General features: G+C 47.6%; 1 protein-coding gene across 2 annotated transcripts in view; it reads right to left on the bottom strand.

The window, feature by feature from the left end:
* Window positions 1-9,293: 9,293 nt before the first annotated feature.
* NGF (nerve growth factor) overlaps window positions 9,294-13,592 on the bottom strand; it is a 28,160-nt gene continuing 23,861 nt past the window's right edge. Inside the window, exons 2-3 of one of the 2 annotated variants that reach the window (XM_071578671.1) lie at window positions 13,074-13,211; window positions 9,294-10,120 (exon numbers count right to left, since the gene is read on the bottom strand). In XM_071578671.1, coding sequence (XP_071434772.1) covers window positions 9,422-10,108 — 687 coding nt within the window. In that variant the 5' untranslated portion in view covers window positions 10,109-10,120; window positions 13,074-13,211 and the 3' untranslated portion in view covers window positions 9,294-9,421. The remainder of the gene's footprint in view (window positions 10,121-13,073; window positions 13,212-13,592) is intronic. The other variant, XM_071578672.1, reaches the window with a different exon arrangement.

Here is a 13,592-nt window from a genome sequence, read left to right as displayed (position 1 = left end):
CCAGGGGAGGGAGTTGCAGAGCTCTCCTACAACCAGCCCAAATGGCCAAGGAATCAATTCTTTCCATGACTTGCTCTGACCCCTTTGGAGGGGTGGGTTTATCTCCAGCTGGAACTGATGCTTGAGTTGCAAAACTCAGCATTTGAGAGGTATCTGAGGGAAAGATCTAAGGCAGTGGGATGACAGAGGCTGTGTCAGGGGAGAGTGAAGCATCCTGGCAGGAGCACTGGGGCTGTTGCAGCCTGTTCTGCAGCAGCTCTCAGGGGGGAAAATGAGGGTTTGTTGCTCCATTTCCCAGTTTATCCCAAGCAGCTAAAAGTGGCCTGGGGGCTCCTTGTTTCACTCTGGGGAATTGACAGGGAAGATCCTTCAGGAAAGGAATAAAACCTGTTTTGAAGGCTCAGATTCACTGACTGGACACCCTGTGCGTGGTCACCTGCCTGGTGGGTGGGTTCCAATTTGAGAGACAGAGGCAGCAAAATATAAAATGAAGATTTATGACATCAGGGGCAAAGCAGGGAACTACTGTGAAAAATAGGAAAACCAGAATGAGAGCTGCTGCTGGTGAGGAACATTTTAAAAATAACATCAATAAGCAAGATCCTGAGTGCAACAAAGTCAGAGCATGAAAATAAAAGAGAAATAAGAGTGGGTTGGGGAGAATTGGCTAAAGCAAAGCAGAAACGGGGCAATGCTGAGACAGTGACAGCAAGAAATGTTTGTTGAATCACCTTTGGTGCTCAAACACGAGATCCTGTTCCAACTGGTTAACACAAACCTGGTGCTGGTTGATTGATGGGGAGATAACTGCTGGATGCCTGATGTTATGAATGTGGGGAATAAACTGCTACAAATCAACACCATTATTCAGCTGGAGGAGCAGCTCCAGTTTGCAGGAATCTCATTTATTAGTTGGAGTCTCCCCATTTGCCCTTGCCTGGCTTTGATGTCCCGAGGTCGGTGTTGAAGCCTTGCTGCACATGACAGGTTATTAATCACCAAATGAATCATCTCTTCACTCACTTTAGACAATGGCTGAGCAGGCTGATGAAGCTGCAGGTGATCTGAGCTGAGGGAAGATGAGATAAATATTATATGTTTCAATTTGTCCCAAATGCATTGGAGATTAGACAGCCTGGCTTTTTAAATCCTCCAGCAAAACATCTGGTTATTTTTAAAGAAATCAGAAAATTAGGACCTGTAAGGTCTTTAAAACAGTGGTGAAATAGAGGTAGTTTAGTATTTCAAATTTGAAGAAATTTTCCAGGTTGGTTATAACTGGAGTTGCTGGGACTTCAATTTCAGAAAGTTAATCTTGTGATGTAACTTAATTGGATGGGTTTAAACTGACAGAGAGCAGGTTTAGAGTGGATATTGGGGAGAAATTCCTCCCTGGGAGGGTGGGCAGGCCCTGGCACAGGGTGCCCAGAGAAGCTGTGGCTGCCCCATCCCTGGAAGTGTCCAAGGCCAGGTTGGACAGGGCTTGGAGCAACCTGGGACAGTGGGAGGTGTCCCTGCCCATGGCAGGGGTGGGATGAGATGAGCTTTAATGTCCCTTCCAACCCAAACCATTCCATGATACTCCTGGAATGTCTGGCCTGTGGAAATTGCAGCCACAGTGAGTGATCCCACTCAGGACACAGCAGAAAGCCTTGAGCCTTCCCCAGAAGCTTCATGGCCACAGCTCTCCCAGCTCTGGGCACTGTTCCACAGCAGCAACGAGGAGGAAGCACAAAAACTTCAACAGAAGGTTGTCAAGAACAAGTAAAGTGAATGTTTATTTTTTTTCACTCTTTCCTGTGTCAGCAATTAGTCATGAACTGTGAGAGTCCCTTCAGTGCAGAGGGAGCTGCATTGTGTGAAGGAAATGGGTGAAGCAAGAAGGTGGTGTCTGTCATGGATGAGTTTTCTGCACCAGCTCATGGTCTTGTGGCACAAAGTGCTGTCTGGTTTTGCCTGGTGTTTCACACACAGCAATTCTAACATGTGGTTGGCAAAGAGCTCTGCAGGAGCTGCTTGTTGAACACACTGTTGGTGCCCAACAGCCCCACTGTGGCTGCTCTCTTGACTCCCTCCAGTCAGACACAGCAGGACTCTGTTTGCTTCAGCCCCACAACAGCCCTGGGAGGTTTGTTGTGTTTGGCTCCAGGACCTGCTGTGGGAGTGAACTTGGAAAGGGAACTTCAAGAACTCTTGTCTCCCTAAAACCAGAGAGCTGCATTTCCATCTTTCATCAGTAAACAGTCCCAGTTTAGAGCAGCACTTTCCCATTAGATACTGCTTTTCCTATGTTGTTAATCATTTGAATTTATTTATATGATCCCAAAATCTTTTTTTGGTCTCCTTGTCTATTCTGATTTGTAGTTTTAGGAAGTTAATGGAGGACAAGGGACTTTTCACACAATTTTTCATTCCAATCACCTGCAGTTCTTCTCCTTGGCTCATGGCAGCTGTTCTGATTCAGAATATTTTTAACAAAGCCTCCAGTTTTATTGTTTGCTAAACAATATCTGTGGCTAAAAATTTCTTATAATTGTTGTCCATTGACGTAAAAGCTCTTGAAAAATTTGTACAGAATCTGTCTCCTTATTTTTTTTACTACCTTAATAGGAAAATATTTTTCATGCCTCCCTGAAAAGTATTCTAAATCTTGTGTGAGAAAACAGGATGAAAACTTGGGTCTTACAGTTATAGATTTGATACAGTTCAGCAAATTGAATGCACTCATTTGTTATTTACATGTTGAGCAGCTCCTTCCTCTGGTTAAAATATCATCTCCTGGTGTCTCCAGACTTGGAATTCACATGTGTTTAGAAATTTGAGTTCCAGTCTGTGTGTGAAGAACCTACAACCAAAGCAATCCTTTGGAGTTGGTGATAGGAACAATTTTCCCTTCCCTTCTCTTCCCTTCCCTTCCCTTCCCTTCCCTTCCCTTCCCTTCCCTTCCCTTCCCTTCCCTTCCCTTCCCTTCCCTTCCCTTCCCTTCCCTTCCCTTCCCTTCCCTTCCCTTCCCTTCCCTTCCCTTCCCTTGCATCATCAATACAAGAAGAAAATGAACAGAATTTCAATGTTACTGCAACAGATCAAACTGAATTTTGGAATGAGTGCAGGCTTTTAATTCCTAAACCAGACAAGTTCTGCTTTAATTAGAACCTGTAATCAAAGCCTTGTTATTTATTGCTTAATAGACCTCCCACAAGGGGTTGGGCCTGTGCACTCTCCTTCCTTCCACAGCTTCACTTGTTCCCAGAGTTGGACTCTGTGCAGTAGATTTGGACTCCAACCAAATGAAATGATTCAGGAGGAAAAAGGGAAACGGAGCAAAATCCCCAGAGGATACATCTGATCAGGAACAACAGCAGATGTGTTTTCCATGGGGATGCCACGAGGATCTGCCCCCTGTTCATCTGAGGCCAAAGGTGCTACCTGGGCTGGATGTTCTTGCAGAGCTTTACAACTGGGTGGGGACTCATTTCTGCAACGATCATGCCTCGGATCCCAACCTGGAGGGCAAGATCTTGCTAAATGCCTCGAGAGGGGCCACTGTGTGTGCTGAATTATGTAAATAGAGGAGATAAAAAACAGAGGCAACCCGTGAGTCAGTGCTCTCAGTACAGGCTTGTCTTTCCCAGGCAGGAGGAGCCTTCACACTGAAGCTGAGGACGAAGCGCCACAGAAGCTCTGGTGGGGTTTGGGCTGTAACTGCCTGGCAATATTCTAATTAAAAGCCACGTGTGCCCAAGCAGTGCTTCAAAAGGAAAAGCCATTTGCATCTAAACCCCTAATCCATTCCACTGATTGAGATGTGAACAGTTTTGAGGGGTTTTTTGTTTGTTTTGTTTTGGGGAAAAGCAAGAAGAATTTGTCCCCCAAAAGAGTTTGGCAGGAACACAAGAAAACCTCTCACTCCATCCCAGTGAACTGAACTGTGCTCAGATTGCAGTGTCCCCACCACTCAGACAGCAAAGATGCCCAGGAAAACTGGGCATGTCCTCTTCACATCTTGGAGAGTTTGGGGAGACCCTCCAAAGTCTCTGAAATTGCAATTCCATCAGGAAGCATTTGGTGCTGTTTGAGGTCTGGAAGGGCATGAAGAAAATTCAAAAGAACACTGAGGACATTCTTACTGAATTGTTCAAGTAAAAATTATCACTGCAGTAACAGTTATCACTGGGAGGACAAGGCCTAAATGTTTTATCTGGTAATCCAAGGCCATTGCCTGGGATCTGCTGTAAAACTGGGCACAGAGGAAAGGGGTGATCTCTGGTCAGATAACTCTGTCCTGGAGGAATTAGGAAGGTTCAAGCAGGACCCTCAGCCTGCAAAGCCCTTCTGAGGGAATCCCAAACAGTGTCTTTAAACCATTATAGTGCTGGTTTGCTCTTCAACACCAGCCAAACCAAAGAAATATCCATTTTTCTGAGGAGATGCTGGTCCTGTCATGATTCCCTTGTGCTGTCTGAAACCAGTGGAACTGTCTCTTGGGGAGATTGGAAGCTGGATAGTTCTGTCTTGTGTTTTCTTAGGTCCAGCCCTGTGCCCAGGTGTTCTCATGGGTTGTTTCCTCTATATACTGAACTGCTTTATTCTGGTTATCCCAAATTTTGTTCTGCTTTGGGCTACATTCAGCACTCCTTAAATTTCACAGAATCACAGACTATGCTCAGTTGGAAGGGACCCACAAGGATCATTGAGTCCAACTCTTAAGTCAATGGCCCACACAGGGGATTGAACCCATGGCCTTGGCATTATTACAACCAAGTTTTAACCAACTGAGCTAATTTTGCTCATTTCTTTCCACTTCATGAAAAAGCAACTTGGTTACAGGGTGACACTCAAGTGTCAATGTACAAGCCTCAGTGGTTTTACTGACCAAGTGCTGGGATTCAAGGCTGCATTTCAGGTCCAGTGTCTTCTACCACACTGGAGATGCCATATCAGAACAGCTTCTTTATCCAGAGCAAAGAATTCCTCAAGAAAACAGACTGAGGAAAGTGAAAATACAACACAGGGCGATTCCAAGCCCTGCAAGTCAATCCTAATTGCTCTCCTGCGAGGTGTTGCTTACTAAAGAAGAGCTGGCAAGGGCGTGGCTGCTCCTTAATTGCATGTTTGAACAAGGGATTAGAGAGTGGAGCAACAGTGTCATGTAAGGGATGAAAGGAAAGGAGAGGGAGAGCACGAGTGTTATGTAAACCATCCCTCCGTCACTGTCAACATTTCCTGTCTCTATTCCAGCTGAAGAGCGAATAGCCAAGGCAAGGCTCGCTGAAGGGCAGCCTGACTGCAGGTCCAGGCGTCAGAATGGGATTTCTGGCATTCCAGGCATCCCCTCAGCAGCTGGAATGATGAGTAACCAGTGGGATTTCAGGTCGGTGGTTGCTGTTCCCCCACATCTCCCCCCAACAAAGAAAACCCCACCGAAGTAATAACAGCAGTGACGAGAGGATGAGTCCTGTGGTGGGTGATGGAACTGATTGTGGTCGATTATGATCCACATCTTCATCCTTCCAGAGGCTGATCTGTTTTCCCCCAGGCAAGGTTTAACCTCTGCTCCTTAATCAGACCAACCCAGCAGGAGTGAAATTGTGGCTGTCATGTGTGTGGCATTGGGCTAAAGGTGAAACCAAATTGGGCTGATTTGCTTTTGAAACATAAGGATCTGGCTTTTCTTTCCCCAGAATCTAAAGAGAAATACAGATTCTTGTAATACTGACTATGCAATTCTTCCAATAAATCTGTTTCACAGCAGCCCCTCTAACTGATCTTATTGTATGTGAACTAGATTTCCTTTTTCTTAGCCATAGTTGTTTTCAGTCCTTCTGTTTAGAAGGAAGATTTTCAGAAGGAATGAAGGCACTTGGTCTTTAGGGCAGCAGTTGGTTGTCACACTCATAAATATAATTAAAACTTGATAGACTTCTTAAAGAGGAGAAGAATTTAGCACAGAGTGAGTAGCATTTGTTTCAGAAGCAGTGGAGGAGCTGAGGGTGCCAGGGGTGCTCCTGGGAAATGAATGGGCTGCAAGGCAGCAGTTGGGTTGAACACAGAGGGACTGCAGAGACCCTTCCTCACAGGTTTTTCAGTTACTGTCACTTTACACAAATAGCTGAGCAGGGTTATCAAGTCCTTTCCACTACAGAACTCCCCATCTGAACCATGGTCTTGAATCACCATATATGTTATATTTTCAGTTATCACCAATCAAAGTCACTTATTCAGATGTGAATAGACCTGTTATTCCTCGGAGACAGTGGAAGCCACAGCAGAATAAGCTGGTTTGGGAGCCTTTAGCAGTGTTTGAGCAGGGTCAGTTGAGCTGTGATATCACCTGGCTCTTCAGTCTCTCATCCCTTCTCTTGCAGTTTTGGTCCTGTGAGATCTCGCTCAGAACCCACAAAGTTCTTGCTGAGCAGGAATCATGGAATTGTTTTCTTCTTTCCTTAGGATCCCATCAGCAGATTTCCTCCTTTGCTCTGCTGTGTGACCTCTTTGTGTGACTTGCTGCGATCGCCCTCAGTCTGTGGAAGGAATGGCAGCTCCCAAGATTCTTTTAGGAATTGTGGAATCCCAGAATGGTTTGGGCTGGAAGGGACCTTTAGGGTCATCTTGTTCCACCTCCTCCCATGGGCAGGGACACCTTTCACCAGCCCAGGTTGCTCCAGCCTGGCCTTGGACAGTCCCAGGGATAGGGCAGCCACAGCTTCTCTGGGAATTCCATTCCAGGGTCTCCCCACCCTCACAGGGAAGGATTCCTTCCCAACACCTGATCTAAATCCAGCCTCCTTCAGTTTGAAGCCATTCCTATCCCGATGTGTCCTTGTCAAAAGTCCCTCTCCAGCTTTCCTGAGGAAGAAAGGCACCAGTTTCAGAGCTTTTTGAAGAAATGCCAAGTCTTACACATGTTTGGAATTACCAGCTGCATTCGGGAGACACTTCCAATTGCAATTGCATTATGTCAGTGGTAAACTAATGTCAGTCTCCATAACCTGAGAGCCCTGAGTGAGCAGCAGCTCTGCTCTCCTCTCCTCCAGCCCCACTGTCAGGCATGGGAAAGAGAAGATTTAAAGCAGCTTTGTCTCTTTGGTCCGGTGAGATTGGCTCAGTTGGTTAAAACTTGGTTGTAATAATGCCAAGGTCATGGGTTCAATCCCCTGTGTGGGCCATTGACTGAAGAGTGGGACTCGATGATCCTTGTGGGTCCCTTCCAGCTCAGGATAGTCTGTGATTCTGCTTTAAGGCCACTGAAGAGCACAAGTGGGATTCTGCTCCCATTCCAGCTTTTCCTTTGCTTCAGGACACTCAGTGTCACTGATGTTCCTCCACCCCTCCTGGGATGGCAGGGAGGTGGGTGCCACTGCCCCGGGTTAGAATCATAGAATAGAATCACAGAACCAATTGGGTTGGAAAAGATCTCCGAGATCATCAAGTCCAACCCTTGGGCCAACTCCAGTCCCTTTACCAGATCATGGCACTCAGTGCCACGGCCAAGCTCAGCTGAAAAACCTCCAGGGATGGGGAATCCACTCCCTCTCTGGGCAGCCTATTCCAATGCCTGAGCACTCTCTCTGCAAACAAGTTTTTCCTGATCTCCAGCTTCAATTTCCCCTGGCAGAGCTTGAGCCCATCGTGCCCCCTTGTCCTATTGCTGAGTGCCTGGGAGAAGAGACCAACCCCCACCTGGCCAGAACTTCCCTTCAGGGTTCTGCTGCTGCGTCAGGGCACCTGATTCCTGTGTGACTGCACTCAAAGTGCCTTTCCTTAGCCTTCCTTGCTCCCCCTGCCCCAGAACAGGGAGTTATTTGGAGGCTGTAGGACAGCCAGGAGCCTTCCTCCCTTCTCCTCGACCTTTCAAACTGGCTACTCCTGCAAACATCACAAATATGTGGTTCTGGACACAGCAAAACATTCTCCCTTGGGTGCTGCTGCCCCACACCATGACCACCTATCAGAGAGTGAAAAGTGATGGTCAGGAATGGTCTCAGTGCCTTCCACATCACACAGACTGGCACTACCCCACCAGGAAGCACATCTTGCCTGGGTTTGGTTCATTCCACTGCCATTATTCTGCCCCAGAACGTTTTCTCTGGAGATCTGCTGCCCTTCTGAGCCTCTTACATGGAGGAAGCAAATGTCAGCTCTGCTTTTGTCATTAAAGAACTGTGCACGAGGGAGGGCAGGGGTGAAAGTGCCCTCTAGGATTTGGGAGGGACCAAGATGAAAAACCTTGCTGGTATTTGTTTTGAAACAGTTTCTGCAGTTGAGAACAGCTGCCCTTCCAAAGGAAACAACAAGAGAATCTGCAGCTTTTTTTGAGTGTGCAGTGACTGGAATGCTCATCACAGGCCTTGGGTTCCACCGTGTGTTTTTGTAGACTGATGTTCCCCAACACACAGAAATTTTGAGCATCAGGTGATTCTGGGTCCTTGTTAAAACACAGCCTCAGTGGGAGGTTTTTATTTTCATTTTTTAATTTTAATTTTCTTCTGTCATGCATGAAAAGAGTCACTCCTATGTCAGATCCCTGTTGCCAAAATCCTGCCTTGAGAGAATTATCAAATTTGAATTATAACCCACATGAACTTTTTAGATTTATGTGAGTATATTGACATTTGTAATCCCATCACTGTAATACAGCTCAGAAGTAATGGGCTGTAAAATACCATTTTATCACAAAAACACACACTTCTAGATTCTATTCTTGTGCAGGCAAATCTTCCAAAATAATTCAAAATGGATTTTTTTTGCAATGGAAATAATTTGGCAATTTTAAAATATGCACTAAAGATCTTACTGAGAAATTCATCTGGCAACTGTGAAGAATTAGTGTGTCTATCAGGAGTTCCCTAAGATGATTAATTGTATGTGATTAATATCCTTATGGATAATTAGCAACACTGAGAGAGAGTTTTGAAACTTCTCTTTCGTTTTCTTGGTATTTGGACAAAACATTTTAATTTGAAGTAAACCCACAGTAAACTGGCAGGTTTTCTGAGGAACATTTTCTTGTGGAAAAGAGGGATATGTGTGACCCTGAGATCAGCTCAGCTGGTTAAATCTTGGTTGTAATGATGCCAAGGTCATGGGTTCAATCCCCCCTGTGGGCCATTGCCTTGAGCTGGACTCGATGATCCTTGTGGGTCCCTTCCAACTCAGAATGTTCTGGGATTCTGTGAAAACTGTGTGAGAAATGCCTTTTTCTTTGTGGAAAGCCCATTCAGTGGCTCTGTGAACACTTCAGACTGTAGGGATGACTCTTTTCAAAGCAAATAAACCACCAAAACACAAAAGCTTCCCAAAAGAGTTTAATAAATAACGAGGTCCTTTCTGTACTGTATAAACTATAAATATACCATGCAGTCCTTTATAACTTAAAATAATTTACAGACTGAGGTAGGGGGGTCGGAGGGTGCTGGAGGGCTCAGGCTCTGCCTGTTTTCCTGCTGAGCACACACACACAGGCCGTGTCGATGCGGATGAACCTCCAGGCCGCCTGTTTGCCCTCCATGGTCAGCGCCTTGACGAAGGTGTGGGTGGTGGTGCAATAGGAGTTCCAGTGCTTGGCGTCAATGCCGCGGCACCCGCCCGACACCGGCTTGGGCTCCCTGCACTTGGTCTCGAAGAAGTACTGCTTGAAGACGTTGTTGTTGATGTTGACCTCTCCCAACACCGTCACCTCCTTGCCCTTAATGTCCGTGGCCGTGGTTTTGTCCCCGACCCACATGCTGACGCTGTCGCACACCGAGAACTCCCCGCGGTGCAGCACGGGGTGCGCCGACCGCTTGGTCCTGGAGGTCCTGTTGAGGGAACCCTCGGCGCTGAGGAAGCCCAAAGCCTGTGCTTGCCCTGCCAGGGGCGGGGGCTCCGTGCTGAACAGCACCCGAGGGGAGCGGAACCGCCTCTTCCGAAAGAGTTTGGGGTCCACGGTGACGTTCACGGCGTGTGCTCTGTCGGGGGTTGCCTCGGGAACGGGGCGCCTGTGGCTCCGGGGGGGACCGAGCAGGGAGTGTTCTGCAGGGGACTCCAGGGGAACATTGTCCTCTGCCTTTGGAGCTGCCTGTGTGCCGATCAAAAAAGCTACAATCAGAGTGTAGTACAGCATGGACATTACGTTATGCACCTAGAACGAGAGAGAAAGGCACTGTTACTGCGGGCCATGTGGGCACAAAGTGCTGCTCCTCCTCCTGCTGCTGCTGCTGCTGCCCAGAAACTTCCAAGATACCCAGGATCATACGGATTTCATCAGGTATTCATGTGGGTGCCAGATGTCCTTCCGGAAGAGCTCATTCAGACGGCATAAATGTTCTTAATAAAGCGAGAACATTAGAAAATAATAGCTAGATTATTATTAATTCCTCTGGTATTTGTTATTAGAGCACTGTTTATGAAGCACTTGTTTGGTGTTATTAATGTGGAGACCATATGGCGACAGCATGTTCCCAGGAGTGGAATCTCCAGTGATTTTTGCAGCAACCTTTTTGGCCAGGGCTGCTCTCTTGGCTGCAAATACCCTGCAGAGGAGTGAAACTGGAAGCTGAACCAGGCTAAACCAGCTGTCCATCCCCTACACTTGTCTGCAGATGTGTCCCACCAAGGCAGGACCTTGTGCCATCATCACACCCTGGGCAGCCACTCTCACCTGCCCTGTGGCCAGGCCCCACCACTGGCTGCCTCAGCAGCCTCCAGCTGCTTCCAGCTGTGCCACCTGCCCTTTCAGGACACACCACACGGCTGACTCAGGGCAGATAAAGCCCAGGCTCTGTCCCCAAAGAGCTCAGGTATCCATGTCACAAAGGCAGGTGGGATTTTCCCACATTCAAGAACAAATATGGGTATTACACAGAAGCACTGTGGGTGCCTCTGGATTGGCATCTTAGGTACAGCAAAGCTAAAGCTGTTGTGGCCACAGTGCTGGGAATTCTGGCCAGGGAAACACCTGCCTTTATTCAGAATGCCACGAGCAAGAAGCTCCTCAAAGGTCCCTGCAGAGCAGATGCCGTGCCAGTGCTAGTCCTCCTTCCATCCAGAGGTTCTGCACATCTGTTTGGGTGTGGAAAAGCGTCAGCCAAATGTCTAAACCTTTGCTAAGACCCATTTTATGCTGGAAGAGCAGCAGCAGCAGCAATACCTCATTGGGCAACTACCAGGTGCTGACTAATTCAGCCACATGTCGGGAACAAGAGACAGTGAAAAACGCTCTGAGAATTGCAGTGAAGGGCAGACATTGTATTTCCTCTGTTAAGGCTTAATGAGCAGAGACGGGGTATAAACAGAGAAGCCCAAGCAAGGCTCCTCCCCGTCTCTTTGCCTTGTTTTCCTGACATGTCTCAGCTGGCCTCGAGCTCCTCTGTGTCCAGCCAGCAGGCAGGAGGCCCCACAGCCACTGGACAAACAGGGTTTGTACAGGAGGAATTGGGCTCTGCAGTTCCACTGTGATTTCCCAGCATGTCCTGATGTTTTTTCTGGGTGTTGGTCAGTTATTGTAGCAGTTTCCCCCTCTCTGTTCAGCTTTCTCAGACTAAAATACCAAACAGGACTGAAGGACTTGACTGGGGTTTTAGCTTTGCCAGAGAACAATCCTGTAGGAAATGCAGAATAACCCTAAGAGATCCCATAGGAGCTTGTGTGTCTTATCTCAGACAGGAGCTGAAATGACATAAACAGCAGGGTTTGTCCAGGGCTGAGCAAACAGTCAGGAAATCAGCAGGAGATGCCAAGTGAAGGTGGTGACTGAGGAGGGTGGAGATGCAGCCCCTGCTCCAGGGAAGGAACGAGGAGAAAGACCCAAAGCCACATGAGAACTTGTCTGTGCAACAGTTGGGCTGGAGGAACCGGGGGCAAAATGATCAAAATGATGACGAGCAGAGTCAAATCTCTGTCCCAGAGAAACCCCAAAGCTCCTTTAATTTGCCTGAAGCAAAGCTGAGGGTTCTGCTTCCCCACGTGCTGCTCGTGCTGGAGAAGTCGGCACCGTGAGCTGGGTGAGGAAACAGAGCTGGGTGTAGCTCACAGAGAGTAACCCCTTGTTCTACAACCAAATTAGAATCAGATGGTTCATTACACGTCTCAAGAATTAGCTTTCCCGACAGAAATGTTAATGGAAAAGGTTTGCAGAGTGAAATCCAGGCACAATTCAGCCATGCCAATAGCAGCCTCAACCTATTGTGTTTATACATAACCCCCTTTTTTATTATTTCCTTCTATAGGAAAGAAACGTTGCAATGTCAGCAAAGAGCTGGTTCTGGTTTTGTGCTCTACAAGATTTGCTGCTCTAAAATGCAGCTACATTTATGTCCCTTCTCCACATTGCTTGTGTTGCACGTGCTGACATTTTTGCTTTGAGGTCATTAACACAAAAGCAGAAAGATCCCCCCTGCTTGCCTTTTTCTTTTTTTTTTTTAAATTGCCTTGTATTTCCTCTCTTTGTAGCAAAACTTTCTGTGGAGTATGGCACAAACACAGACAAAATGTATTTAGGATGTGTGGCAGTTTTGCTGAAGATTCAGAGCTGAATCTTTTTGTCAGTTATTTTTTTAGTGGAGAACAGACAGTGAAACAAAACCAACAAGTGGACAAGACTTGATGACAACACAAGCAAGACAAGTTAAGATTTAAAGGACAGGCTGTGAGGGCTGTGGACTCTTTTGCTGGCATGGAGAGGTATTTTACAGGCTATTTTGGGGTGTTCAAAGGGGCTGGTGGGGTGGAAGGTGTCCCTGCCCAGGGCGGGGGGTGGGATGAGCTGAGCTTTGATGTCCCTTCCAACCCAAACCATTCCATGCTCCTACATCTAAACCTTGTCACATCCTGAGGTAATGGACCCTTTCATGGTGCTTTCTGGAGATGTCCTCAGTGCAGCCACCTGAGCCAGCAGGACGAGGAGCAGCTGCCAGTCCTGCTGCTGGTGGTGCTCGGGTGTCTGTGGGTGGTATTGGCCACAAAGGCATTTAGACCCCACAATTACAAACCCCACTTTTATGCTGGTCGAGTGTCATTCAGCCACTTTGCTGTGGTGCGGCTGCTGTGAGAGGCTGGTTTGAGGCTGCTGTGGGCAGGGACAGCTCTGTGCTTACCTGGGAGTGCTCTGCACCAAGAACTGCTCCCCCAGCAAGGTCCTGCTTTCATCCAGAGCTGAGCCACACTGGGCTGCAGTTTGCCATCGGGCCCTGGGCTGCACAGCTGAGCCTGGCACGTCCTTGGGCTGCCTTTCACTAGAAGGAGAAGGATTTGTTTCACTAATCAGCCAGCAAATCAGTGTTTTCAGCACCATTCCCCACTCGACAGCAGGAGGACAGGGACAAACCCACTTGCTTGGCTCTCTGAGCTGTGCCTTTTCCCTGCTGCTTGCCTAAAGTAGTTCCAGACTTTGCAGAGCAGCTGCCTTTATTCAGCACCTTCACCAATCCTGTTTCCCACCCCTCTGAGACCTCTCCCAGGCTCACCCAACCTGTGCAGGGCAGCAGAACCTGCTGATGGCACTGCCCAGATGGACACATGGGGGCTCACACCCCCAGCATCTGTGCCTGGGAAGCAAATCTGTTTCCAATTAAATTCAGGAGGAGAATCACAGATTGCCATTTATTGGCAGAGAG

Source organism: Pithys albifrons, chromosome 28, assembly GCF_047495875.1.
Source record: "Pithys albifrons albifrons isolate INPA30051 chromosome 28, PitAlb_v1, whole genome shotgun sequence".
NCBI lineage: Eukaryota > Metazoa > Chordata > Aves > Passeriformes > Thamnophilidae > Pithys > Pithys albifrons.
This window is presented reverse-complemented; position numbering and strand designations above follow the sequence as displayed.